The 25,550-nt window shown below is 55.6% G+C and overlaps 9 protein-coding genes across 9 annotated transcripts; 5 read left to right on the top strand and 4 right to left on the bottom strand.

The window, feature by feature from the left end:
* Window positions 1-62: 62 nt before the first annotated feature.
* SPSK_06451 (uncharacterized protein) lies at window positions 63-1,082 on the top strand (the record flags this gene model as incomplete). The annotated part of the gene is made up of 2 exons (XM_016733157.1): window positions 63-723; window positions 787-1,082. 2 exons carry the CDS (start codon window positions 63-65, stop codon window positions 1,080-1,082), a joined length of 957 nt encoding a protein of 318 aa, XP_016591762.1.
* Window positions 1,083-3,007: 1,925 nt separating this feature from the next.
* Window positions 3,008-6,163, top strand: SPSK_05891 (uncharacterized protein; the record flags this gene model as incomplete). Its single annotated transcript, XM_016732600.1, has 2 exons — window positions 3,008-3,970; window positions 4,031-6,163. The coding sequence occupies 2 exons, from the start codon at window positions 3,008-3,010 to the stop codon at window positions 6,161-6,163; spliced, it is 3,096 nt and encodes a 1,031-aa protein (XP_016591761.1).
* Window positions 6,164-6,489: 326 nt separating this feature from the next.
* Window positions 6,490-7,533, bottom strand: SPSK_06442 (farnesyl diphosphate synthase; the record flags this gene model as incomplete). Its single annotated transcript, XM_016733148.1, has 1 exon — window positions 6,490-7,533. The coding sequence occupies one exon, from the start codon at window positions 7,531-7,533 to the stop codon at window positions 6,490-6,492; it is 1,044 nt and encodes a 347-aa protein (XP_016591760.1).
* A 750-nt stretch (window positions 7,534-8,283) lies between these two features.
* SPSK_05998 (anaphase-promoting complex subunit 8) lies at window positions 8,284-10,577 on the top strand (the record flags this gene model as incomplete). The annotated part of the gene is made up of 2 exons (XM_016732706.1): window positions 8,284-8,381; window positions 8,441-10,577. 2 exons carry the CDS (start codon window positions 8,284-8,286, stop codon window positions 10,575-10,577), a joined length of 2,235 nt encoding a protein of 744 aa, XP_016591759.1.
* A 696-nt stretch (window positions 10,578-11,273) lies between these two features.
* Window positions 11,274-12,300, bottom strand: SPSK_06450 (rds1p-like stress response protein; the record flags this gene model as incomplete). Its single annotated transcript, XM_016733156.1, has 2 exons — window positions 11,274-12,069; window positions 12,128-12,300. The coding sequence occupies 2 exons, from the start codon at window positions 12,298-12,300 to the stop codon at window positions 11,274-11,276; spliced, it is 969 nt and encodes a 322-aa protein (XP_016591758.1).
* A 603-nt stretch (window positions 12,301-12,903) lies between these two features.
* Window positions 12,904-13,314, top strand: SPSK_06730 (uncharacterized protein; the record flags this gene model as incomplete). Its single annotated transcript, XM_016733428.1, has 1 exon — window positions 12,904-13,314. The coding sequence occupies one exon, from the start codon at window positions 12,904-12,906 to the stop codon at window positions 13,312-13,314; it is 411 nt and encodes a 136-aa protein (XP_016591757.1).
* Window positions 13,315-16,176: 2,862 nt separating this feature from the next.
* SPSK_05823 (mRNA-binding translational repressor SSD1) lies at window positions 16,177-20,657 on the bottom strand (the record flags this gene model as incomplete). The annotated part of the gene is made up of 3 exons (XM_016732534.1): window positions 16,177-16,216; window positions 16,279-20,266; window positions 20,528-20,657. 3 exons carry the CDS (start codon window positions 20,655-20,657, stop codon window positions 16,177-16,179), a joined length of 4,158 nt encoding a protein of 1,385 aa, XP_016591756.1.
* Window positions 20,658-22,429: 1,772 nt separating this feature from the next.
* On the top strand, window positions 22,430-24,142 carry SPSK_06169 (RNA export mediator Gle1; the record flags this gene model as incomplete). Its single annotated transcript, XM_016732876.1, has 1 exon — window positions 22,430-24,142. One exon carries the CDS (start codon window positions 22,430-22,432, stop codon window positions 24,140-24,142), a length of 1,713 nt encoding a protein of 570 aa, XP_016591755.1.
* Window positions 24,143-24,561: 419 nt separating this feature from the next.
* SPSK_06552 (SNARE domain containing protein) lies at window positions 24,562-25,374 on the bottom strand (the record flags this gene model as incomplete). The annotated part of the gene is made up of 2 exons (XM_016733254.1): window positions 24,562-25,261; window positions 25,331-25,374. 2 exons carry the CDS (start codon window positions 25,372-25,374, stop codon window positions 24,562-24,564), a joined length of 744 nt encoding a protein of 247 aa, XP_016591754.1.
* Between the last annotated feature and the right edge of the window lie 176 nt (window positions 25,375-25,550).

Here is a 25,550-nt window from a genome sequence, read left to right as displayed (position 1 = left end):
CCAAACGAAGCCAATTAACACATTCAATAAGCCGCATTTTAACCTTTTTCCATTCAATTAAAATGTCCGACAAACACGTACTCGTTACAGGCGCCTCGGGACTGCTCGGCCGCCAGGTGGTCCGCGCCTTTGGAGATGACGGCTGGACCGTGACCGGCACGGCCTTCTCGCGCGCCAACGGCACAACTCTCCGCAAGGTCGATCTGGAGGACGCGAGCGCCGTCGAAGCTGTGCTTGAGAGCGTCACGCCCTCGGTGGTCGTCCACTGCGCCGCCAACCGGTTCCCGGACAAGGTCGACAAGGACCCGCAGGGCACGAAGCGACTCAACATCGACGCGTCCAAGTCGCTGGCGTCGCTGTGTGCTGCCCGCAACATTGTGCTCATCTACATCTCGACCGACTACGTCTTCCCCGGCACCAAGGGCGAGGCACCTTACGAAGCGGATACGACGCCGTCGCCGCCCAACCTGTACGGCGAGAGCAAGCTGGACGGGGAGAAGGCTGTGCTGGGCGTCTACAGCGAGAGCAAGGACACCACGGGCCGTGCCGTAGTCCTGAGAGTACCGGTACTCTACGGCCAGGCCGAGAAGCCATCCGAGAGCGCCGTCAATACCCTGCTAGATACCGTCAATAAGGTGCAAGCGCCGGACGCCTCGGCCAAGATGGACCACTGGTCCATCCGCTACCCGACCAACACGGAGGACGTTGCGCGTGTTCTTAAAGGTAAGATATGATTATCATTCCCACACTTTGTGTCTGATAGACCCGAAGTGCTAATACGGATAGACGTTGCCAAAAAGTACCGCAGCGCCGATCCTTCCACAACCCTCCCCCCTGTCCTCCAATTTTCGAGCGAGGATCGCTACACCAAGTACGAGATCTGCCAGCTGCTTGCTGAGGTCCTTGGCGTTGGTCTCGACCGACTTGAGGCCGACCCGACTGGCGGCAATGTGCCAGGCGGCGTGCAGCGGCCGTACGACTGCCACCTCAGCACCAAGGCGTTGCAAGACCTGGGCATCCCGGTGCATACACAGAACTTCAAGGACTGGTGGCGCCGCGAGTTGAAGGCATTCCGGCATTAAGTTGTCGACGGTGGCGTGAGAACGAACGGACGTTGGAGTATCAAGACGAAGGAAGGTTGCTTTGAGCACGGCATGCGCCGAAGTCCTCAGTTCTGTTTTGGGGAACGGGATCGCCTGGCTAGCTGGGTTATTTACTGACTGAGGGAAACCCAGCTCGACATGGTTTCTGTAAAACGTGTTTCAAAGTTTTCTATTGGGGCCGGCCACCCACCCCTGGTCCGCTGGGCTGGAGCGACTGGATGGGCTGGCTGAAAGGCAACCAAATAGATCCCAGCTACGCTAGCTCCTAGATACGGAGTAAACAGCCCGGGGTTTGCCCACTCGGTTGGGGCCAAGTGTAACGGGTAAAACTTGAGCACACTCTGATCAACTTCTGTTTTCCATCCATTGTTCGCTGCCTATTGGTTGTTTCACTGTTATTTCCTTTTTTTTTTTTTTTTTTTTTTTTTTTTTTTTTTTAAAGAGGACTCACGGGTCGAGAAACTCATAGCGAGAATGCTGCAGTTCATGATCTTTTGTCTTTCGTCGGTTCTATCCACCCCTCTCCTTTCCTTTCCCTTTATGCAGATAACCGTGCCTCGTGCGTTGTTCTTTGCATCGTACCGCCTTTGTGTGCCGTACCAATCTCGTTGTGCATTCGTTGCCAAGCAAGATTGTTAAGTTGAACATTCTCCTCATCGTAATGTGTAGAGGCAAGAGCTTGGCGGTAATAAGATACCTTCTAGGCAGAGGTCCTTCTTCGCAACAAAAGACAGGCACACTGCCTTCCAAGCCACGCACTAACACGCGTAGAAACCCAACATTAGGACAAGGAATGCCCGTTCGTAGCGTGCATCCGAATCTATGACGGGGTACATCTAATTGACCGCGACAGGGCGCCTCGCCCAAGGCTTTCTTGTACGAAGTAGGTACGGCCAGCCATTGTTAACTTTTCAGCTCTTCTTTCCTTGGCTCATTTCTTCCTTCCCTTTTCGTGTTTGCTCATTCGCTACGTTCATATGATGAGCAGCAATGTTCGTCCACCATTCGGAGTGAGAAAGGACCGTCCGAAATAAATTGCAGCCGTTCCTGGACCGGTTCTTGCCCTAGAGCCTAGAGAAGGGGCAAACGGTCAAGCTAATTAAGAGTCAGGTACCATCCAAGACCAGACGAAAAACACCCCAAAATGGAAAGGGCGTAATACGCAAAATCCGAGACTTTTATCCACAACGTCGATGATGCCTCGTCCCCAAATAAGGTTGGTCTTAATATACCTTGCGCAGGATCGTCTCGTTTTGCTATTTTCTTTAGTTCTTTTTCACCTTCATGCATCTTGGCTGGGCTTTCCTTTCCGCTTTCCATCTCATTGTCATTTCGTATCCTCTCGTCCTACACCTCCCCTTGCTTTCTTTTTCCTATGCTGCCTCGTCTCGCTCTTCTCTCATCTCACCCGCCAAGGGATTGCCGCGCCGCCCTCCCGTCTTGCGCGCCTCTTTCGTCCAGTCCCACTCGTCTCACCCGGGTCGTATTTACATCTTTTCGCCTGCCTATGTTCTTACCGAGAATGGGCTTCATCTAGCTGACGCCGTCTCTCCGCATTGATCGCATTCCAGTGCCGCTGTTCCACGCAGCCGACAACACGAAAAAAAACACACCTTGAATACGAAAAAGGTCAAAAATTGAAATCAGCTGTACGCGAGCACACGAGTAAACGCCAACAAACGCGCAAGTTGACGGACTGCAGCCGAAACTTCTGTCACGCGATCGACTAACGTTCCTTCCCTTTGTCCGCAACTTTCGTATGCGCCTGCCCTGTGATGCAAGCTCGCTGTTTCTGCCCTTGCCACATTCCTCCCTGACTGCTTTTCTCCGTGTTTTCTTTCTTTCGTTCTCCTCGGCGCTCTCTTTGCCTCGTCTCACCACGGGTCCTGTGCCGTCCTTTTACCATGTCGGCGGCCACAGAACCTGCGCCGCCGCTGAAGCCGTCACGGTATCGGGCTATCCGGGGCAAAAATGTGCCCGAGTCGCGCAGATTCGTCGAACCGACAACAACGACAAACTCCAGCGTCGTCTCCGTCTCTCACAGCAATGACGCGCAACGGCTGCCAATTCCGACCCTGACAAACGGGAATGGTGAAGCCGGTGTGAACGGTGGCATGAACAAGGCTGACGCTGTGGGACATGCGCCACTAGAGCCACCACCGTCTCAGCAACAACAACAGTCGCCGGGGAGCACAGCTACGATGTCTGTTGCCCCTTCAGCATCCCCTGGAGAACGCTCACGATACCGCACTACCCAGCAGCGCCCATCTCGTCTGGACACCTCTTTACCTGCACCGGTGCCTGCAGCACCTGAGCCCATGTCTGCATCTGCAGCTGTGCCTACCCTTGTGCCACTGCCGTCAGCAAGGGCCCGCGGCATGCTCTCTGGCGCTGACCAACACGAGGTGCTGCTCGCCGACGGCGTGACTTTGGAGGTGGACGAGGTTGCACGACGCGAAGCAGAGGCCGAGCGCTTGCTGGCTGAACAAAAGAGAAAGGACCTGGAACGTCTCGAGCGCGAGCTGGAAAACCACCAGTCCGCCGCCTCCAACCTGCCGCCCAAAAGCCCTTCGCGGGACAAGCTCTCCTTCTTGACCCGTCGACGTGGGATCTCTTCTGCTGCACCTGCGACGCCTACCGCCACGACGTTTACCACGTCCAACGAACCGCTGCCTTACTCACCCGAAGGTCCCAATGGGGCATCTTCCTCGCGCCCGACAACAACCTACAGCAGCGGGCGCGACCATAGCGGCTCCGAGCCTCCTCCTCACTCCAGCACCGCCACCACTGCGACATCCGCATCACCCACTGCGGTCCCGCAGCAAATGGATGCACCGTCCTCCGCCCCTGGAAGTGGAGCGAATAAGGTAAGTAGTTCTGTCCGTTCTTCTGATTTTTCTGTGATGAGCGACAGCTAACACGGGCAGCACATCATTGTCCGTTGCCGGCAGTTCTCTGTCAACGTGCCCATCACACCAGAATCGACCGTGGGCGACGCTCTTGACGTTGCGACGGAGCTCCTGCCCCGTGCAATCAATTTGAACGGCTGTGCACTGGTTGAAAGCTACACGCGCCTCGGCCTTGAACGGCGCTTGCGGCGGTACGAGCGCATCAAAGATATTATGGGTTCGTGGGATACTGACAACGACAACGCGTTTGTTGTGATGCTGTCAGAAGCGAGCGGTGCTGCGATGGCGGCATCCGCCGGCGGGCAATCGCCCAAGGAAAAGAAGGGTCTCTTTTCAAAGAGCAGCTCGCACCATGAGGACATTGGAGCAATCACCAGCAGCAACAGTGTTGGCCGCAATGGCCACACTAGCGACCTCGAACTTTCTTCTGTTTCGCGGAGCCGTTCGTCTCGACCGCCAGGTTTTGTGTTTATGAGCATGTACCATTCCCAGAAGCCAGGCCGCTGGAACAAGCGCTTCATCACGCTTGTCGAAGAGACGGGGCAGATGGTGGCGTCGAAAAAGGCCGACGAGAGCCGGCTTGCCTTTTTGGCCAGCGAGACCAGCAACCGCTCGGGCAACAGCAACAACAACAACAGCGACTTCCAAAACCTCTGCCATCTTAGCGACTACGACATCTACACTCCGACCGAGGCACAGATGCGTAAGAATCTACGGCCTCCCAAGACCTACTGCTTTGCCGTCAAGAGCCAGCAGCGCACGACGGTGTTCCTCAACACGGACAACTACGTCCACTTTTTCTCGACCGACGATGCCGTGCAAGCCCGCATGTTTTACGACCGTGTGTTTGGGTGGCGCAGCTGGTATCTGGTCAACCGCCACCTATCACTACCTGATCGCAACGCCGCTTCCAAAAAGAAGAAGCAAGAAGATGAGCAGCAGCAACGCTCCACCGGTCAAGCTGCTGCTCAAATGCCACCGTCCTCATCCGCTACTTTACGGAAGAACACGCTGCAGCGATCCCTGAGCCGCAGATCGGCAAGCAACGCTGCACCGATCGATAGCCATGCTCGGTTCTCGACTGTCGGCTCACTGTTTGGCGGCATTGGCGACTTTGACCCGACCCTTGATCTTGACCGCTCAGAGCCTCCCGCTGCTGCAGCTACACCTGACCCTAGGACACGCTCTCTTCGGACAAAGGACGACCCTAGCATATTCACACCGGGTGGTCTACTCGGCAATAGTCATGACACGCGCCGTAGAGCTGACTCGTCAGCTACTCAGGCTTCTAGTGTTCGCGACCGCGAGCGTCATCACCACCAATCGTCTAATGGCTCGTTTAAGGGTCTGAGTGCGGCTGTTGATAACGAGGCCCCGTGGTTCCCGTCCGCAAGCGAACATACAGCTCAACAGCGGACCAACTCCATTCGCGAAGGCACCCCGTCTTCGTCGCGGCCGCAGTCGACCGAAGACATTCCACTGGGACTTCAGTTCCCGCAGCTTCTCCAGCAGCAACAGCAGCAACAGAGGCTCGAACGTGATGCCTCCATGAGCCGCAGCCGGTCCGTTCGTCGTACCATGGCAAGCACTGCTGCCGCGTCCCAACAGCCATCCGCGCCGCCTGTGCCACCAAACATGCCGGCCCCTCTGATTGATCTGACACCTAAGTTCAAGGAGGCACCACAATGGTCCAAGGAGGGCAAAGGTCACGGCGTGCGTGCACCTGTGGGCACCGCCCACCTTGTTGACCTGGCCACAGACAGTAAAACGCGGATGACTGATACCATACGTGTCAGCCAGCAAGTTGTCGGTGGTGCCGTGCCGCCACCATCCAACGCAAATCTGCTTCGCCGGGACCAGCCTCACCAGACACAGTCCAAGTACCATAGCAGCATGTCAGGCAACAACCCTGCGAGTCGGTCACAGACCATGACTACCTCATCAGTTGCTGTCGCTGCTGGATTTTCGCGGAGCCGCAGCTTGGCGCAACATGGCAGCCGTGCGACTCGTGGCGGTGGACATGGCGGTACTGGAAGCAATGCACCGCCGGTCCCATTGCTGTCGCTTATTCCTGGTGGAGTGCCGTTGCAAGAAGGCGCCGCGTCGGCACCGACCAGTCGCGATCGCAGCGCTGCGCTAACTCGAAACTAGTAAAATAATACGACCTATCGAGACGACTTAACTCGATCGTATTTGTTTGACATTTACAATCTATATTTGTGGACTTTTGGATAAGGCTGCGAACAGCCAAGGATGGCATTACTTTATATTTTTAGCGAATGTTACGAGAACAAAACAAAATAAATGGATGAATTGAAGCAAACAAATGACTAATTTTGGGTTTATTGCTTTTTTTGACCTAGCTCCCTGAAGCATGTGCCATACGGGTTTTGTTGATCGGCGCTGTTTGCTACCGCTCTAAGAAATCTGCACCGGAGGACGTCTTTGCACCGCCCACCCCTTCCAACGCAGGTAGTTTATTTGCTGCGCTTGTAGATCTTGGACAGGAACGTCTCGAAGACGGCCTTCTTCAGGCCCTTGGACTCGTCGATGCCGCCAATCTGCGTGCGCAGCTCGCCCACCACCTTCTCCTCGTAGTCCAGGTAGCGCTGCTCCAGCTTGAGCTCGTTGAACAGTACCTTGACGGCAGCCTCGCTGTTCTTGTCCTTGCGGCCGTAGTGCTGCTCGAGCACGGCGCGCTGTTCAGGCGTGGCCAGCTGCAGCGCCTGGTTCACGAGCCACGAGCACTTGTTGTCCATGATGTCCGTGCCGATCTTGCCAATGTGCTCGGGCAGGCCGAAATTGTCGAGGTAGTCGTCCTGGATCTGGAAGTACTCGCCCATGGGGATTAGGATGGACTCGGCCGTCTTGAGGTTCTCGGGCGTGCCGAGCTCGAGCATGTGCAGCGCCAGGGCCACGGGCAGGTAGAAGGAGTAGTACGCCGTCTTGTAGATGACAATAAAGCGGTACTTGTCCATGCTGAAGTTGTCTAGGTTGACCTTGTCCTCCGGCGCGGTCAGCAGGTCGGCCAGCTGGCCAATCTCCGTCTGGTAGGTGACTTCGTGGAACAGCTCGAGCAGGTCGACGTAGGCCGGGTGCGACTTGAAGTGCTCCTTGAGCAGCGTGTAGATGGCCGACTCGAGCATGAACGCGTCGTTGATAGCAATCATGCCGACACCCTCGTGGCGGTACCAGCAAGGCTTTCCACGGCGCGTGATGCTGCTGTCCATGATGTCGTCGGACACGAGGAAGAAGGCCTGCAGCAGCTCGGTCATCCAGCCAAGCGTGGCAGCCTTGAAGTACTCCTCCTCAGTCAGGGCTCGCCCGAGCAGAATCGACACCGAGTCGGGCACGGACATGCCGCGGTTGCACTTGCCGCCAACGGCATTGATCTCGAGACTCTTCTTGTACCAGGCGAGGTGCTCGGCGGGTAGGTTGTACTTCTGAGCGTGGGCCAGGAGGGTGGCCTCGAGCTTGGGGAAGATCGCCTCAAACTCCTTCAGTGTCGTTCTTTGCGCCATTGTAATGATTGTGTGGGGTATCGTTGTGTAGAAAGTTGGTGGGCTGGAAGATCTGGACAAGAGGTCAAACGAGTCAAGGTGTCGCCCTTAATAAACAACGTTGTCGGTACCGGTGGCGGCGAGAACGCGAGGACTGTTGCTATTCTTCAAGTCGAATTCGGAGCAAAGGAGGTGAGTTATTCTGTGCACAAGGATGGCTAATTAAGGGTCCCAGCTGTTGGCAGGATTGGCAGGATTGGCCGTGGTGGCGGTGGGGTTGCACCTGCTTGGCCAGGGGCAAGGTACAAAGGCGGTGTGACCATTTGACAAGCGGGGCGAGATGGGGGAAAGAACGGCATAATAGGCGCTCGTGGTGGTGGGTCCCGTCGTAGCTTCCTGCAACAGTTCGACACGGTCGACGCGCTTGCGAAAGAGGAAAGAGCAACCGATAACAAGGGAGGCTACGGCATCACGAACACAACAAATGCGACGAGGTCCAAATTCTTGAAGATTATCGAATAATCAGCTCCAGTTTTTGCGTTAACTCATTGTCGCATACAACAAGACGGCCAGCTAGTGCCCACGCGACTGCAAGATCGCCTGACAACATACCCATCTGATCACAGTGTGTGTCCACCACCATCGGCCATTGGGAAGAAGACAAAAGTAGCGACCGAACGAAGAATTCGTCAGCTACCAAGGCTCGACTCTACCCGGCATACTGTTATTTTGACTTCAAAGTCCTTGACACCGGGTCCGGTGTGAGCACCAATGGCCCTCAACAAGCAGGAGACGCTGCAGCTGAGGTCTGCACTGCAGGATGCCGTCGTCAAATGCTCTGAGCGCTGTCTATATCAATCGGCTAAATGGTACTTACATTTCATCTTGCCTACCTTGCATCTTTCGTATCAAACGACTAACAATCTAGGGCTGCCGAACTCTTGACGTCCATCCCTGAATCGGCCGTCGACAACACGAACATCAACCTTCCTCCGTCGGCGACTCCTCCACCACTGCTCGTCACACAAAATGTCGACCCCGCGGAAGCGCGACTCGAGGCCGCCGAGATTAACAAATACCTGCTGGCCAAATCGTTCTTCGACTGTCGCGAGTACGACCGGTGTGCCGCTGTGTTCTTGCCGGACTCACTGATGGCGGGTGTGCTATCGTCATACCGCCAGAACCACCCGGACCTCTTTGGGGACAGCCCGGCACCTGCTTCTACGGCGGCAGGTGGCCGGGGCAGCGGAAAGCTGGACCAGTCCGGGAGCTTCACAGACAAAGGTGGCGGCGGCGGTCGCGGCGGCCAATCGCACGACGCCGACGCACCAATGTGGGCTCCGTTTGAAGACGCAGTGCCCGTGGACGTAGGTAGCCTGCCGGAGCTCAGCCAAAAGAGCCTGTTCCTCGCGCTGTACGCCAAGATGATTGCAGGCGAAAAGAAAAAGGACGAGGACGTGGAGATGGTCATGGGCCCGCAGGACACGGGCGACGTGGTCAACCGCCAGCTGCAGGTAATTAGTGCGTACCTGCAGACGTGGTTCGACCAGAACATGGTGGGGATGGACGAGGACGAGGAGCGAGTCGTCAGCCAGGGCTGGCTCGAGTACCTGTACGGCATGGTGTTGGCCAAGGAGAAGAACGAGAAGGAGGCCATGGAGTGGTTCATCCGCAGCGTGCACCGTTTTCCGATGAACTGGGGCTGCTGGCAGGAGATGACGATGCTCCTGTCACGCGTGGACGAGCTCAACAAGATTGCGCCGCGACTACCACAAAACATTGTGTCGTTCATTTTCCACCTGCACGCCTCGCTCGAGCTATACCAGCAGGGCCACAACCTGGCGGCATCGGTCGAACAGCTGCTGTCCATCTTCCCCAACTCGTCGTTTTTGCTCACATGCAATGCGCTGCTAGCCTACCACAGCAAAGACCTGATGGCTGCCGAGCAGCACTTCAGCACACTCCTGGCACAGCATCCGCACCGACTCGACTCGCTGGACCACTACTCCAACATACTGTATGTTCTCAACATGCGGCCCAAGCTGGCTTTTTTGGCGCACCTTTGCCAGAGTCTGGATAAGTTTCGGGCGGAAACGTGCGTGGTGATTGGCAACTACTACTCGCTCATGTCGGCACATGAGAAGGCTGTGCAGTACTTCCGGCGGGCGCTTGTACTCGACCGGTCGTGTCTGTCGGCATGGACGCTTATGGGCCACGAGTACGTTGAGCTCAAGAACACGCACGCGGCCATTGAGTCGTACCGGCGGGCGGTGGACGTCAACAGGCGCGATTACCGTGCGTGGTACGGCCTGGGACAGACGTACGAGGTGCTCGAGCAGCATACGTACGCGCTGTTCTACTACAAAAAGGCCGCGGGCCTGCGGCCGTGGGATGGCAAGATGTGGATGGCGGTTGGTTCGTGTCTGCAAAAGATTGGCCGGCCGCGCGACGGCATCAAGGCGCTCAAACGCGCCCTCCTGGCCGATGCCAACTACGAATCAGCGGGCGGCCCTGGCGGCAATGGTGGACGAGGTGCGGCGCCTGGCTACATGGACCCGGAAATCTTGCTGCAAATCGCCTTTATGTATGATCACCTCGACGACCACGAAGAGGCCAAGTCGTACATGGAGCTCTGCATGGCGCAGGAGGAGGGCGAGCAGGATTTTGCGGGCGGCGGCGGCGGTGGTAACACGAACCTGAGCGACTCGGTGGCTCTGCACCGGGAGTCCATGGGTGGGTCCGGCGCGGCACCCGATGACGACGACTACGACGACAACGGCGGCGGCGGGGGAAGCGGTGGTGGAGGCAACGGTAACGAGGGCACAGGCGTCACACCAGCTACAAGCAAGGCACGTCTATGGCTCGCGCGGGCGGCCCTGCAATCTGAAGAGTACGAGACGGCGATCATGCTGGCGTCGGAGCTGTGCCTCGACGGCGTCGAAGTGGAAGAGGCCAAGACGTTGGTACGGGATGCCAAGGCAGAATTAGAGAGACAGCGGCGGGAGGGAGGGCAGGGAGATACAACGGCCGGTGACGTGGGCATTCATGCATATGCAGGCAGCTAGAAACGCCGGAGCATGTCGCGGGCACAGCGGGCGTTGGGTTTGATACGGTCGCCTCTGTTTTTTGAGCCGCACGGAGGGCGACGGCTTCGGCGGTAGTAAGGAAAGGGTGTGCTAGGTAACGAGTCACGACGGGCAGCGATGGGCAACGATGGGCAACGATGGGCACACAAATGGCATCAGTTTGGCGTTTTGGTCAGGCAGGTTCTATTCATTTGGCATTGCAAAGTGTAGAGCAATCAATATATTTGTTTTTATCGTATTGTCTCCAAGTCAACTCCTTTTTGCCTCCTAATTTTTACAAGCTTTGTTTGTATGCGAAAGAGTGTAAACAAAAGGGGTAATTGTAATTGTAAGTATACTAAGGAGCAGTAATACTGTAGAAAAGAGAAGATAAGAGAAATAGAGAAGAAGAAAACAATAGAAAGGCTACAAATAAAGATATAATAAGAAGGAAGCAACACATGATAAAAAATGTCCCCAAAAGATCGATTGATCCTCATTTTCGTCTAAAGTACCTGGAAAAGCGAAAGAGAATCGGAGTGCGAACTTGAGAGGGGGGGGGGATAATACGACGGTGAAACAGAAAACAAAAAAGAAGAGTGTACCCAAGAAGTGGTGTCCCGTTCCCACCCCTTTTTTTAATCATCCGCTTCACCATTCTTCTTGTATCCCCCACTCCCCCTTTCCTCCTGAGCTCTACGAGATCTGCAGAACCATGGGGCCAGCAACGATAATGTCGTCCGTAATGACACCCGTTAGCGGCGCCTGGGTCACCAGGTTGACGTATGCAATGCCTGCCAACTCGCCCTGGCCCGGGATGGTGCAGCCCGTTTCGGGCGAAAAGGCCGAAAAGGCGGTGCCGCCCGCAATGTTGCCGTTGGTAAAGGAACAGAACTGCGCCGTGGACGAGGCATTGGACTGGAGCTGGATGGTCTGGCCAATGGCGGCGACGGCGGTCTGGCCGGCGGCCATGGTGAGGGCGGGAAAGGCGGTCAGGATCAGGTTGGAGCCCTCGGGGCAGGAGGTGATGAAGGGCGCGGCGAGCGAGAAGACCTGCTTGGGCGACAGGGCGGTGTCAAAGGCACCCGGGGCGGCGGCGGCGGCGCTGGCAACGCGGACAAAGGTCTGGTGACGGGCCTCGACGGTCAAGATGGAAGCGGCGGTCGAGAGAATGGAGCCGTCGGAAATCAGTGGGCCGCCGCCCAAGTAGGCGGAGACGCCGACGTTCTCGAGAACACCGGCGGTGGCGACCATGGACTTGGCGTCTGTGAAGCCAAAGTTGTAGGTGCAGGGCTCGACGGGCTTGACGCCTGCCTGGGCGATGGCGGACTGCAGCAGGGAAATGTGAGCCTGTTCGCTGGAGCCGATGCCGATCAGATCATTGACTTGCTGTTGTGTCAGGCCGAGGGCGGTGAAGTCAGAGGCCGGGAACTTGGCGAAGCCCTGCTGGTAAAAGGTACCCTCGAGCCATTCGAGCGTGAGGGCACTTGTGCTGTTAGGGGAGACCAAATACATTTTTATATAAAAAAAAAGGCGAGTGGAAGGCTCACAATTGCAGAATGTCAACATCCGTGAGGCCAGCGGCGGCTGCTGCGGCGTTTTGGCGCTTGCTGTACTCGTACATCTTCACTTGCGAGGCGCTGAGCCGGGGAACCGATGGTAATGCGGATGCGACGGTGACGAGGCCGGCCACGAGGCCTGCTGTCTTGATGAAGGAAGGCATTATGAGGGTTTGTTGTCGATGTCGTGTTGAGTTTCGGGGTTTATTGGATTTTTATGTCGTGAATCGTAGAAAGCAAGACCAGCCTGATTTTGTTGCAAAGATGCTGCCCTCCGGGGTGCACACTCTGAAAAGTATTAAAAAGGTAATTTTAAAAAACGCGGCGAATAAAGACTGTGGTTGTAAAAGAGTGAATAAACAAAACGATGCCCAGGAAAGCCGACCAGCGCTTTGGGGTTCTATAAAGGAAGGGAAAGTGAGGGGAGGAAAAGAAGGACGATGATCGGAAAACACAGAATGTCGTGAGATGAGAAAAGGAAGGAGAGTAACAGGAAAAGAAAGAAAAAAAAGAGGGAAAGGGGAGAAAGAAAAGAGAAAAGGGAATAGAGAGGAAAGAAGGGAACAAGATATGGCTCAGAGAGTGGAACAAGAAAGGTCTCTCCCCTACGTGGAGACTTACAAACCCAAAAAAGCCAAGACCGGAAAGGGGTACTGAGGTCCAACCGGTACGGGGGAGGTACAATATGACCATGCAAAGGCAGCAAACGAGGGACAGGGGTCAAGGGGAGACGAGAGAACAAGAGACGATGGCAGCCAACAGTGAATATGGTGCAAGCGGCTGCTCCTCGATCCGAGAAACGGCTTCCCACTGCTTGGCACAGGCCTGTTTTGCGACAGTTGACAGACTGGCGCAAAGATGGTACGGAGATGGATAAACAAAAGGCGGGTCTGCTTCTGCTGGCAGAAGGCAGTCCTCTGTATTGTGTCCGCGCAACACGTAAAAGGTACAGCGCTCTGGTAATGATGGCTCGGAACAGGTGGCTTGCGGGCTGGGGAGCCAGGTTGCGCAATGCATGGGGGCCAGAGGCAGCAGGCAGGGAAGAATGGAAGAGGGCGCTCCCGAGAAAGTGTTCCAGGGTTGCCAAGAGGAGGATGAAGGGCACAGAGTCGAGTCCGATTGAGACCAGATTTGGTTGCCAAGAGGAGGATGAAGAGCACAGAGTCGAGTCCGATTGAGACCAGATTTGAGATGGCAGGACGGGCAGGCGACAGATCCCTGCAGTGGACATATCTACGAAGAGGCGAAACGACGCCGAGAAACTACGTTGGCGATGCCGTCGTTGGCGTTCTTGTTGAGGCTCGTGGCTGTGAGGTTGTTCGTGTAAGTGAGGTCAGGACGTGGCAGTGGGCCAATCAGAAGCCAGTGAAACACGAAACACTGAAAACCCCTTCCCCCTTCCGTTCCTACCCTATGTAAGATAGGTGCAACTGCGCTTTGGGACGAAAGAACGTGTAGAAACGGGGCTCGGACGACGAATTTACGCTGTAGCTAGCTGTCGTACCTGCCTAAAAGAAGGTTTCTGGTTCCTTCCCTTTCTAATTTCATTTGGGTTGTCCGTGTGTGCCGTACTCCGTAGGGCAAGCACGCTTCAGAAAAAGAAGCTTCGATGCGGGGGTGCTTCAAAACAAGGAGGGCACGGGTAGCACCTTCCCTTATCCACTTTTTGTGACTCGGAACGGTTTCAGCGCAGTTTCGGGCGCGCGGACTGTGTGCAAGCCGGCGCAGAAGCTCTTGGGTGGAATACGAATCAAGCGAATGTGTAAATCAGCTTTCGCGTCAGGATAGTGAGGAGTGTTATTGCCTAAGCATGGCGCGATAGTAGGAGGTGCTTAGGTGGTGCTTAGGAGGCAATTAACACAAAGTAGCAGTCAGCCAGGTAGGAGACAAACAGGGGAAGGAGCGATGGGAACGCAGAAAGAGAACAAGCAACATCATATTGCATCGGAGGGCCGATAGAGTCCTAACAATACATCGTAAGAGGCAGGCTATTTCCTTTCGCATGGCGGTGCACTCCGTACTTTTGTGCGTTCTCGGTCTCGACTTAACGACGGACAGCTGCAGAAGCATGGCAAGGGACTGTTGTGCAAAATGGCAAACTTTATTGGAATGCCGCCAGCTCGACCACATTTCGGTACATCGGAACTTTCAGCATGTTTCTCTGTTTCCATTGTCCAAACGCACCTTCATAGGGTGTGTTTTTGTTGCGATGTCGTGACAGGTTATTCCACTTGTATCTGCAAAAACACCATGTCTTTCTCGTAAATTGAAGGACATTTGTCGGAAACATTGTCAGCATTGGCAGTTTTGGCATGTCCTTGCATGTTCCCACATAAATGGGGATGGATGCTCTGCTTTCCGTTCCATCAGGAAGATATTAATAGAGAAGATGATTGCCCGTAACATAGATAAGCTCGGGAGCCGAGCCGACAAGACCAGGGCCCTTGCAGGCCAGATGAGATGTTCAAAAAATGGAGACAGGATATGCCCAGTTGATGGTCCACAGCGGCGGACGGGGTGAGGAGGAGGGTGCATCACAAAGGGAGGACGCCATGTTTGATATAGGTGGAGTTTCATACTGGTTGCCATCAGAAGTACCAGCGAAAGCAACTGGGATGCAAAGCACAGGGTGGCTGTCTAGGACTAGGGCGTTGTCTGCAAGTGAAGTGTAAGCGGATTGGGAACAGACCTGTGTCATGGTATCAAAGAGCAGATATAATGCATATAAATTTTGTCTTATTTAATCAGGGTTGTTTCCTTTGAGATAACTCACATGGTTTAATTCTTATTCTTATTGTCTTTAGTTAATTTTTTTTTAATGTAGAGTATCTAGACATTATGTTTTACAAATAAGAGAACGACCACAGGCAGTGTTTGCTTGAATACATAATAACGAATACAACTACATTCAATGCGTATAAACAAATATCAAAACATTAGACGATGCATTCGCAGCCTTGCAGACACGTGTTGGTTTTCTTGGCACTTGCTTTTGTTACGTCCCACACTTCAATCGTAAGTCGTGCTGTAATGATAAAAAAGCTATACTAAACAAAGCCGGAGGTCGTATCGAGAAGCGGTCCATTTGAAGCTTATGCCGCGACCCGACAAGCTCAATGCCATTTTGAATTCGGAGCTCTGGGCGACGATGAAGACCTTGAACCCGCCTCTTTTGCATTCTTCAAGTGGGAAAAGTGTCGATCATCTGTCGCATCGACATCGTTAGTTCTGAGGGTTTGACACAGCACTGACGCTCCGGCTAAATAATGACAGACAAAGAACGACCGGAAGGAACGGATGGCTGCACAAGCTGCATCTGAGAATGTCTTTGGAGACAAATGGATAGGAAAGCGTTTCATTTACTTCACGATGATTGAAAAAACAGCAAAAAGAGTCGACGGTCACGCACATATTGTGAAAGTCGTCGCTGCTCATGAACACAAGACAAGCATCAACATACGAGCATCTAACCATCCAATGCTCGTTGGGTTGCCGAATATTCTTCCTTTATTGAGTTTGCTTTCCAATAATAGAAAATGAAAAGGAGCATCGGGGATATCCAAGACGGCATGCTCTTTTCCGCACGTGTCATGTATGCAGCATGCCTTGAAAGCGAGTGACTCTGCGGATGTGCTGCGCAAGGCTTGTCGCTGTCTGCTAAACAGCAGAAGGGTATGTGAAGTTTTGTTCTTTCCAGTACGACGAACGCAGTCACGTGTTGAGTGACGGGTGCCAGTCTGAAAAGCAAACAGCAAGAATGGCAAGCAAAAAACCACATATTGCAAAGGCATATAAAACAAAAAATAGAAAGAGATACAATCAACTAAAGCACTTGCAATAACCAGAACTCAAAATTCGCATCAACTAGATCACCCACAGCGGATATGCCCGCAAGGACAGCGACACCAGTAAACTGGGGCCCAGGCACACGTGTAGCACACATTATCTTCACCTCTTGCTTTTGTATTTTCGATTCGCCCCTATAGTGTTTGCTTCGGTGGCGTTCTGGTCTAGGACGTTGCACGACTGCACATCTCTCCTTACAAAGCGTAAGGGTTGACGGAGCGGATCGTCAAGCACCTGGAAAATATGAATGTTAGCAGATGAAATAAACATGAACACGGAAAGGGACGACAACATACGGTGGGCTCTTGCTAAGATCCGTCTTGAGGATGATGGGCACACGCGTCATCTCCGTTACATCTTGGATGTACTCGCCATCCTCCTCACGCAGACTGAACAGCTTGAGGTACTTCTCCTTGTCCGTGAGGCGGGACTCGGGTGACTCCGACGCAGGCACGCGCTCAGACTGCGCACGCTGGAGGGCGGCGTCCGCGCCGCCGCCGACCTCGGGACGCGACGGCGAGCCAGGAACGCTCTGCGTCGGGCGCTCGGCAAGCGACGCGCCAGCCATGGCCTCCGTAATGTCCGAGCCGTTATCCTCGTCATCGTCAAACAGAGCGTCCGTGTCGTCCGTCGAGATGGTGCCCGTGTCAATCTGCTTGCGAGCAGCCTCCTCGCGCTCATGGCGCTGGCGCTCAGCCTCCTCATGCTGCTGTTGCGCGTTCGCAGCGTCTCTGATGCGCGTCGACGGGCCAGACCGCACACGCTCGTCTTCGGGAACGTACGACGAGCTGGTCACACCTTTCTCCCAGTACAGCTCCAGAACGCGCTTGTCCTTGCGGAATTCAGCCTTCTTCAGAGGCAGCTGGTCGCAGTGCACGCGCTTCTCAAAGCCCCATTCGGGAATGAGCACGTCAAAGGCCGACTCGTACACGCAGAGGACGATACCTTCGGAAATCAGGTCGCCGTGCGTCTCGAGGCGCTTCTTGTCCATGATACGGCACGAGTCAATATGCACGCTCTGCTCCTGCGCGTTCTGCGCCGAGTCCTTCTTGACGTTGCAAGAGTCGACCGTCTTGGCCAGGGTATCGTCCTCGAACGAGTCGGGATTACCAGACAGCACCGCAAGAAGCTGCCGCTGGACAATGATGTCGACAACTCGGCGTGTGGGCGCCGTGGAGTGCGTGTAAACGGGCAGATTGAGACCGTAGTGCATCCATTCTTGCCGCGACTTGCCGCCGCAAACAAAATACTTGGCGCGCTGCATCGACTTGACCAGGGATGTCTCCATGCCCTTGCGAATGTCTGCATCCTCCACCTTGAATAGACTGTTTTGAAGCGTCCCGCTCGTGGTCGTGTCAATGTCGTAGCCCAGAGCGGTCAGGCGCTCCACAATCGTTTGCAGGCGCCGGGAGTTGGGCTCCGCATGCCGGCGCAGCAGGGCCTTTTGGGGAAGGCCCTCGGCCAGCAGCTTTGCGACGTGCGCGTTGACCTTGTGCATGAGCTCTTCGACCAGCTCTACGGCAGGAGTGGTGTCGAAAATGTTGTGCTCAATAGGGATGTTCTCATCATCGAGCTGCTGCACCAGACGCAGAGGGGCCACCGGCTCACCGGCCGAGCCTAGTCGTGCCTCGCGGAACTTGTCGGTCACTAGGCGCAGGATTTGAATATCCTTGGCGGATGCCGCGTTGTGCTCGAATCCGTTGGCGTTGGCCAGCGCCTTGTTCATGCTGGCAAGAGACAGCTTGCCGTTGCTCTTGATGACACTCTTACCGACCCAAATGTCCTCGTCGGCGGCAACGCCTGTGTGTGCATCGACCTGGACGACGACACTGAGCGTGAGACGGTCCTCGTTCGGCAGGAGCGAGCACAGGTCGGTGGCCAGACGAGGTGGCAGCAAAGCACACGTACGGTTCAGCAGGTGCACGCTAGTTCCACGCTTCTTAGCCTCGCGCTCGACCAGGGAGGCGGGCTTGACAAAATGCGCGACGTGGGGAATGTGGACACCGATTTCAATCTTCCCGTCGGTACCAGACTTCACGTGCACGGCATTGCCAAGGTTGGGTGTGCCATCCAGGTCAATCGTGAACGTCTTCTCGTCGCGAAAATCGCGGCGTTCCTTCATGTCCGCTTCGTCCTCTTTGCAGGGGCCAGAGGTGCCCCAGTCAGCGTGGATGCTGCGAAGAACAGCGTCGGAGAATTCGTCCGACGCAAAGTTGTTGTCCCGTAATAGTGCGTCGGTCTCGGTCTGAACATCGCCCATGTGGCCCAGCAGCTCGACCAGGGTGCCAAAAGGATGCAGCGACGTAATCGGCCAGCGCTTGATGCAGGCAACAAAGATGCGATCAGCGTAGTCTTGGTGTTTTTCAACAAAGTCGCGCGGCGCCTGCTCTGTTGGGATTGCAATCAGCGGCACGCGCTTGTCGGTTGGTTTGAACCACACAATCTTGGGCTTGTCCTGGTTACGGTTGTCGCCGTGGCGTGAATTGTTGCGGTCTGCATCCTGCTTGTCCTTGGTGGCCTGGCTGCTCGGGCGCAGCAGGCCGAGCGTGCCGGAGAACATCTGACCGGCAATGCGCTCCACAACGGCAACGATGTGGCCGGCAAAGAGCGGCTTCTGTTCGTCGTTGATCTCTTCTTCCTCGACAAGCAGCAGACTCTGGCCCTCGACTTCGACGTCGTCGTTCTTCTTCTGGGTCGGGCGCTGGCGGAGACTACCACGACGGCGGATGCCACCGTCGCTGCCGTTGTTGAGACTGCCGCCACCGTTGCCGATGCCGGAGCCGTTGTTGCCTTCGCCATTACCGTTTGTTGAGCCAGAGCGGGTATCTGTGATGTCCTTGCGCTTCTTCTTCTCTTCCTTCTCACGCTTCTGAGCCCAGACCTCGTCGACGTCAAGCAGCTCGACCGCAACAAGATCGCCTTCAAGGGCACGGTTCCGATCTTTGCTTCCGCAGATGAAGATATCCGCCATCAGGTCTGCCGTGGTCACATATGCATCGCTGCGATTCTTCTTGTTGACACGAAGAATGCCTTGCACCAGTGCACCGTTCTGCAAGAGAGGGGGTAGGGTGGCCTGGGGCATGTACGGAGTGAACAGGGTCTTGCGCTGCTGCTGCTGTGCCTGGTTCTGCTGCACTTGTCCTTGGGCAGCGTGCTGGCTGTTCTGCAGACCGAGAAACTGCTGGGCATTGATCTGCTGCATGGCCTGGAGCTGGCCGAGCTGCATGGGGTTCAGCTGATTGAGCTGCTGCTGGCCAGGGAAGGCACCCGGGATCATCATCTGGCCACCTTGTAGCTGCAGCAGTTGCGGGTATGCGCCAATGGAGCTGATTGACTGGCCGCCGCCCACAGAAGCACGCGAGCGATGGCCCGGTTGAAAGCCCTGCTGAGGTTGCTGGGGTTGCTGGGGCTGCTGCTGAGGCTGCTGAGGCTGCTGCTGGCCATTGTTGCTACCGTCTTGAGCTGCTGCCGGGTTGCGCCAGTTGCTATCAAAGTTGCGCGAGTTGGTGCGCGCATGGCTGCCGCCACCGCGGCGCTGGAAGTCATGTGTTCCGCTGAGCGACTCGGCCTGGTAGTTGCCCATGCCGCCGCGACCTAGGCCACCGCCGCCACGACCGACCGCCATACTTTGGCTGCGACCATGGGCGGATCCGCGGCCACGGGATGCCACGGCAGGAGGGGGAGTCGGGTTGCTCTGGCTGTCCACGACGACATCTCCCTCGGGCTTCTCGCTACCAGACGAAGTGGAGGCAGCAGCGGCGGCACCAGGAGCAGGGAACTGAAAAGCGGACGTAGTGCGCTTTTGTTGGGCAATCTCGGCCGCCTTGCGAGCGTCGGCAACAACGAGCGAATGGCGACGCTGGTGCCCACCACCAGCACCGCCACCACCCCGACCGGTACGCGAGCTCGGGCCGCCACCCTCTCGGGCGTGGGCTGGGCTTTCAAAATTACCAAAGGTAGAGCCAGAGGCGCCCGACGATGGGGCCGGAGGCGGGCCCATTCCCATGTTAGGGAGAGCCGACTGATTACGGCGATGTGAGTGGGTCTGCTGTGGAATACCCGCGTTGACGTTTTGTTGCGGTTGCTGCTGCTGCTGTTGCTGCGGCAGCTGAGCCGGGAATTGAAAGCCGGCCTGTGGCGACATGTTGAGAGCGGGCTGCATGGGAAAGGCACCGCCTGCGCCAAGGCCTTGGTTTGGGATCATGCCATTTATGGCATACTGTTGAAGCTGCTGCTGCTGCTGTTGCAGAAGCTCAATCTGCTGCTGGAGCATAGCAGGGGTCACTGTAACGAATACAAAGTAAACAGTTGTTAGCTTCGGTGGAGATGCTGTGAGCTATTTTGGGCGAGGTAGTCGAGGTAGGGGGAGGTCGGAAGGGGTAAACAGAAGGGGGACAAATGGGGAGAGAGATGAGACATGTGTCAAAGCGCTGTAGGCAGTTCGGGGGGGTTTCGACCACAACAAACTCGTCGTCACGGACAAAACGAAAAGGACAGACAGAGACGCATAGGGTGCATCGGAGGGAATGACAACAGGATACGTACTGCTTTGGTTGGTATACAGGCTGACGAGCGGCGTCATTTCAGACGGACTCCGTCGGTGTGCAATATGTAAGCGGCGGCCAGTCGGCCCGGGGACGCCCCCAGCGAGCGGGTTGTTCTGCTGCTGGTCCATGACGCTGATGTTCTTGAATACGCGCAGCTCGAAGCTCAGTAGCTCAAGTGAATACGGACTCGGATGATGATAAGCTAACGATGCACTCGGTAAGGAGGGTGGTCGTTCAGACGATTGGACGAGGTGGCGGTACTCGAACTGGAGGTGGGATGGAAGGCAAAAGGCAGGCGGTCGAAGCTAGGTAACGATGCAAATAAAAATGCGGTGATGCAATAGACAAAGATAGAACAAGTTCGACGATTTTGAATATCAAACGGGGTGAGCTGTCGTTGGGGATAGCTGACGATATGGACGATGCGAGAAAGTGGATGTTGCAACACAAATGTCTTTTTGTGTGATGATAAAATTGTGATCCGTGGACAGAGGATCGATTAGCTTAGGGAAATGCCAAGGAGACGGACGGATCCAAGGTCAAACGAAGCTGGAGAATTGAGGATGGCGATGCGAGGCAAACGGCATATGTGCGGATGCGGATGGTGGACGGACAGGAAGCTGTTGGCTTGAAAAGGGGGACGGCACAAGCAGCAGCCAGCGACCACGCGGCCTGAACGGACACAGCAACCGTGGTGGAGCGATACTGAGAGAGCGAAAGGCTCGGCAATGGTTGCGGAAGGAGAGACGATGGTAAAGAAGGGAAGGACTGATCAAGAAAATACGAGGAAGAGAGGGACAGAAGGAAGGCGAAGAAAACAATGCGAATATGGAGAAAAGGAGAAAAGAAGAAGTGGGAAAGAGCAAAGGAGAAATAATATGGTGATGCTTGGAAGGTGTGATGGAGACGTCGTTGCCCCAGCTCTCGTTTTTTGGGCACCTGCTCCTCCTCCTTCTCCTCCTGGTTGCCCTACTCCTTCCTTCTTCTCGCCTCTTCTCCCTGGTTAGCGACTGTTGGCAGTCTTGTGTGGGTGTGGGAGTGGGGCCGTTGCTCCTTGTGCGGGCACCTGTGGGCTTCTGCTGCGGGCCTGGACAGCGAAGTCAATGCCGTAAACTGCAAACTGCCCCGCTTTTACGCAGCTTTGGCCCTGTAGCAACGGCGCCTGTTGACCGCCCGGCAGAAAATCGGCCTCGAGACTTTGCGTATACGAGCTGAGGCAGGAGTGCTGGAGTGTTGGAGCGGCTTCCGGATGCCCCAGTAATCGACAAGCGATAGCTCATCATTACTATTCTCCGGGCCAGTCGAAAATTCGTACATCGTCGTTGGACATTGAGCGACTCCTTTAGCTTTAGCGGCAGCTGCAGGGTAAAGGGTCTGTAAGGCGAATGAGCTCTTTCCTGACTGAGTACTTGTTGGGCGCAGGCATTTGCAAGCATCAACCAGGTACAGAATATTCTGTATTAATTGCCCTTATTCGAGAATTTAGAGGCGGCCGGCGCTAATTTTGGCGTACTAATACCTTTGGTAACAAGCCAACCTCAGCAGGGCCAACGCGCTAGACGGCGCGGGAAAACGACGCCGCGTCCAAGAGCCAACCAGCAAAACTCGACGGCCTCACATTTCGGTGATGTTATTGACAGCTTTGTTTTGACTTCCAACATCGCGATACACTTCGCGAGGTACTAACTGCGCGACGACTGCCCAACTGTTGACGCTCGCTTCTGTCTTTGCTGTTTTGCATTACCAATACCCAATATAGTTAACGCTAACGGTCGCCGAGCTATGAGAGAGACAGCTGGTTCCCTCTCACTTTCCGACACTTCATCTCCTTGTCTTATCTCACCTTCCTCCTCATACCCTCCCTTCTCCTCCCGGACAACACTCCCACCGTCGTCCCGTCATGGCCAACTCCTCACCACCAAGACCGCGCACGGCCAGGGCCTCTCCTGCGCCGTCGTGGCGCCAGTCTGCATATCCCATGTCCGACCCGCCCGAGATCTCCGACTTCCTGCTCGAGTCGCGCAATTCGCCCGAGGCGCATCGCCGCAATTACGCCGAGGCCCAGCGAGAACATGACCGCGTGCTTAAGGCAGCGTTGCATGTGTTCGATCTGCACCAGCTGGCAGTGGCCCAGCGCGAGATCGAGGATGAGGAGCGGCGGCGGAGGCAGCGCGTCGCCGAAGAGGCCAAGCGTATCGAGAAGGAACGCCAGGCGAAAATCAAGCAGCTGGAGGACGAGGCGCGACTTGCTGCACAAAAAGCTGCCCCCATACCGAAACCCGTGATCGCAGCACCGCCACCAGCAGCACCACCACCAGCGGCGGCGACACAGTCGTCATCACCGCCACTATCAACCCGACCACCAGCAGCGGCTGCCGAAGAACCGATTAAAAAGCAACAGGAGCAGGCCCCGGCCGCCCAGCCACCATCACAACAGCAACCTCCCGCGAACCCCTTCTCTAGAGGTTCGGCATCAAAGTTGAACGGAACTGCAGCGTCGTCACCGTTTGGTATGCCGTCTCCGGCTTCGGAGCTGGCGAGCACACCCCGACCTACACAGTCTCCCTCTCCGTCCCCATTCACCAACGGCACTGCTGCGGCCGCTGCACCGGCCAAGACTGCTCCAGGACCGACTGCTGCCCCTGCAGCGACCACACCCGACCGGCACATCGAGGTGCACAAGAACCTCAAGGCTCTGCGCAGGTTCGTTGCACAGCAGTCGAAGACCAATCTTACGCTGAAGAGCCGGATGGGCGATATGCGCCGGGACATTAGGAAGTCCTTTGGCCAGTTGACCAGCGGCGGTCTGCGTGAGAACCGTGTACCCGTTGCCCGCATCATCACGACGCTTACGGCAGGTTTGAAGGAAGTGCCGAGCGAATTGATGGACCCCAGCCAGTTTGTGCTGGAGCCGCGCACGCAGCCCGTTGAGGGCGCTTTTCACAACGAACCGCAATTGCCGTCCCTCTACCTGTACCTGCTCAATGTGCTGTCCAAGGCCGCCATTGCACAGTTTATTAACGAGTCGGGCGCCGACCCACGCACTGCTGAGGCCATTGGCCAGGCTGTTGTCAAGGTCTACTCGGAGGCCGAATTCCTATGGCGCGGCAAGCCAATGATTGATATGCTCATTGCCAAGTACCGCGTTGTTTGCCCGGTGCTCTTTGGCTTCCGCGGCAACGACAAGATGGAGCGTGGACGGGCCCAGGTCGGCTGGCGCAAGGAGGACGGCCGGTGGATCCCGGAGCAGTACCACATTGACCGCATGACGGGATTGGGCGCCGGGTTCGCGGCGATCACACTGCGTGATTTCTCGCGTGTCAAGCGTGAGAGCCCTTGGCCGCCGACGGTCTACTGGACGGCTCTCGCGCAGATCGTCAACACGCCGCCCGAGGAAATGTCTGAGACGCAGTGCTACGTTCTGAAGGCCATGATTGCTGACAACGAGTCCAAGTTTTTGGGCTTCTATGGAAACGCCGGTGTAGCGGCGCTCCGCAGTGCATTGGTCGACTATCCGGCACGCATTCCCAAGGCGTCGGCTGCAAGCGAAACACTCAAGGTGCTGGCAAAGACGATCAACGTAAAAACGGGATTGGATCTCGAGAACATATAGGGCGTGAAATGAGGCTCGAACGGGCTTTGAACATTTCCTTTCTTGTTTTTTATAGTGTACTTTCACTGATGCACTGCTTTCTTCTATACACGTTTTCTTGTGTCTGCTTGAATAAGGGGCAAGAACTTGCGCATTACTTGGGCGTTTGTTGTTCATTTTGATATTTGCCCTTGGATTTTGTTGTAACATAGCAAAGCACAACCATGAAGTCGTTTCCTTCGAAGCTTTGTGTTTACCTGAGTGGAAGTGTTATTTGGTTGTAGTGGCTCCTTCTGAGCAAAGAATACTTCTTTACGAATGCTATGTACATCATTTGATACGAAAGAACATATAAACATTATATGGTAACGCCGCCGACGCCAAGAATAGACATGTGTAGAACATTGACCAAAGAAACAAAATTACGAGACTTCCGTATGCTAGAGCACGAGAAGCAGAACCAGCAAAACAATCAGGACAACAATCAGCACACCGATGCAGCAGCTGCTATACCGGTCCTCGTTGCGTCGGATAATGGTTTGCAAGTTCTTCATACCCGTCTCCAACCGCCCGCCTACACGGTCCGCAAGGTTGTCCGTCACCTCGAGCATTTCGCGCTGCTCCTCCAGCTCGCGGCCCATGTCGTCGGCTTGCCGCCGCAGGTTGCCGACCGTCTGGAACACGCCGTCCAAATGCTGGTCCTGCTCATTCATCATTTGCAGTTGTTGCTCGCGCTCAAACTCAGCGTAATTGTCTGTGCCATCACCATTTTCCATGGCAAACGAGTTTGGGTCGGGCAGGTCGCCGCCAGCACCACCAGCACCTCCTGGTTGGTTGTTGCCCGACACCACGGCCTTGAGCTCACGCCGCATCTTGTCCACCTCTTCGCTCGCCTGCTGCACCACACGCTGGCGCCGCGTGACCTCGGCCGCATTGAGGCCAAACTGAGCCGGGTTGTCTTCAACGGCGCGCACGCTCTCGACGAGGTCGGCGAGGTCTTCGGCGAGCGAGGAGAGCGCGGACTCAAGATCGGCACGTGCGGCTGTGAGCTCCGGGGAGGTGGCTGCTGTCGAGAGGGAGCGGATGCGCAGGTAGGACTCAAAGAGGGGCCGTGTCGAGGCTAGCTGGGAGAGGACATCTCTACGGACGAAGGAGAGCATCGGTTAGTTCATATCTTTAGTAGCGACGATGAAGGCAGCTGAAACGTACTGTTGGACCTGGAGGAACGGGTCCTCATCATTAGGAGACGCCATTATGTTGTGCGCGTTGGTGCATTGAGCATGGTATGTGGTCGTGAAGAGAAGCAGGGAAAGAGAGTACTAAGAAACGAGTGACGCGAAATGAGTTGGATGTTCGATTTGATGCGGTGCATATCCAGGGCCAGCGACGTCGCGTGGTGGCCATTTGCGGAATGTTAGGATGACGAAGG

This window comes from Sporothrix schenckii (genome assembly GCF_000961545.1).
Source record: "Sporothrix schenckii 1099-18 chromosome Unknown Cont38, whole genome shotgun sequence".
Classification (NCBI taxonomy): Eukaryota; Fungi; Ascomycota; class Sordariomycetes; order Ophiostomatales; family Ophiostomataceae; genus Sporothrix; species Sporothrix schenckii.
The sequence above is the reverse complement of the archived record's forward strand: the minus strand, read 5'-3'. Positions and strand labels throughout refer to the sequence as shown.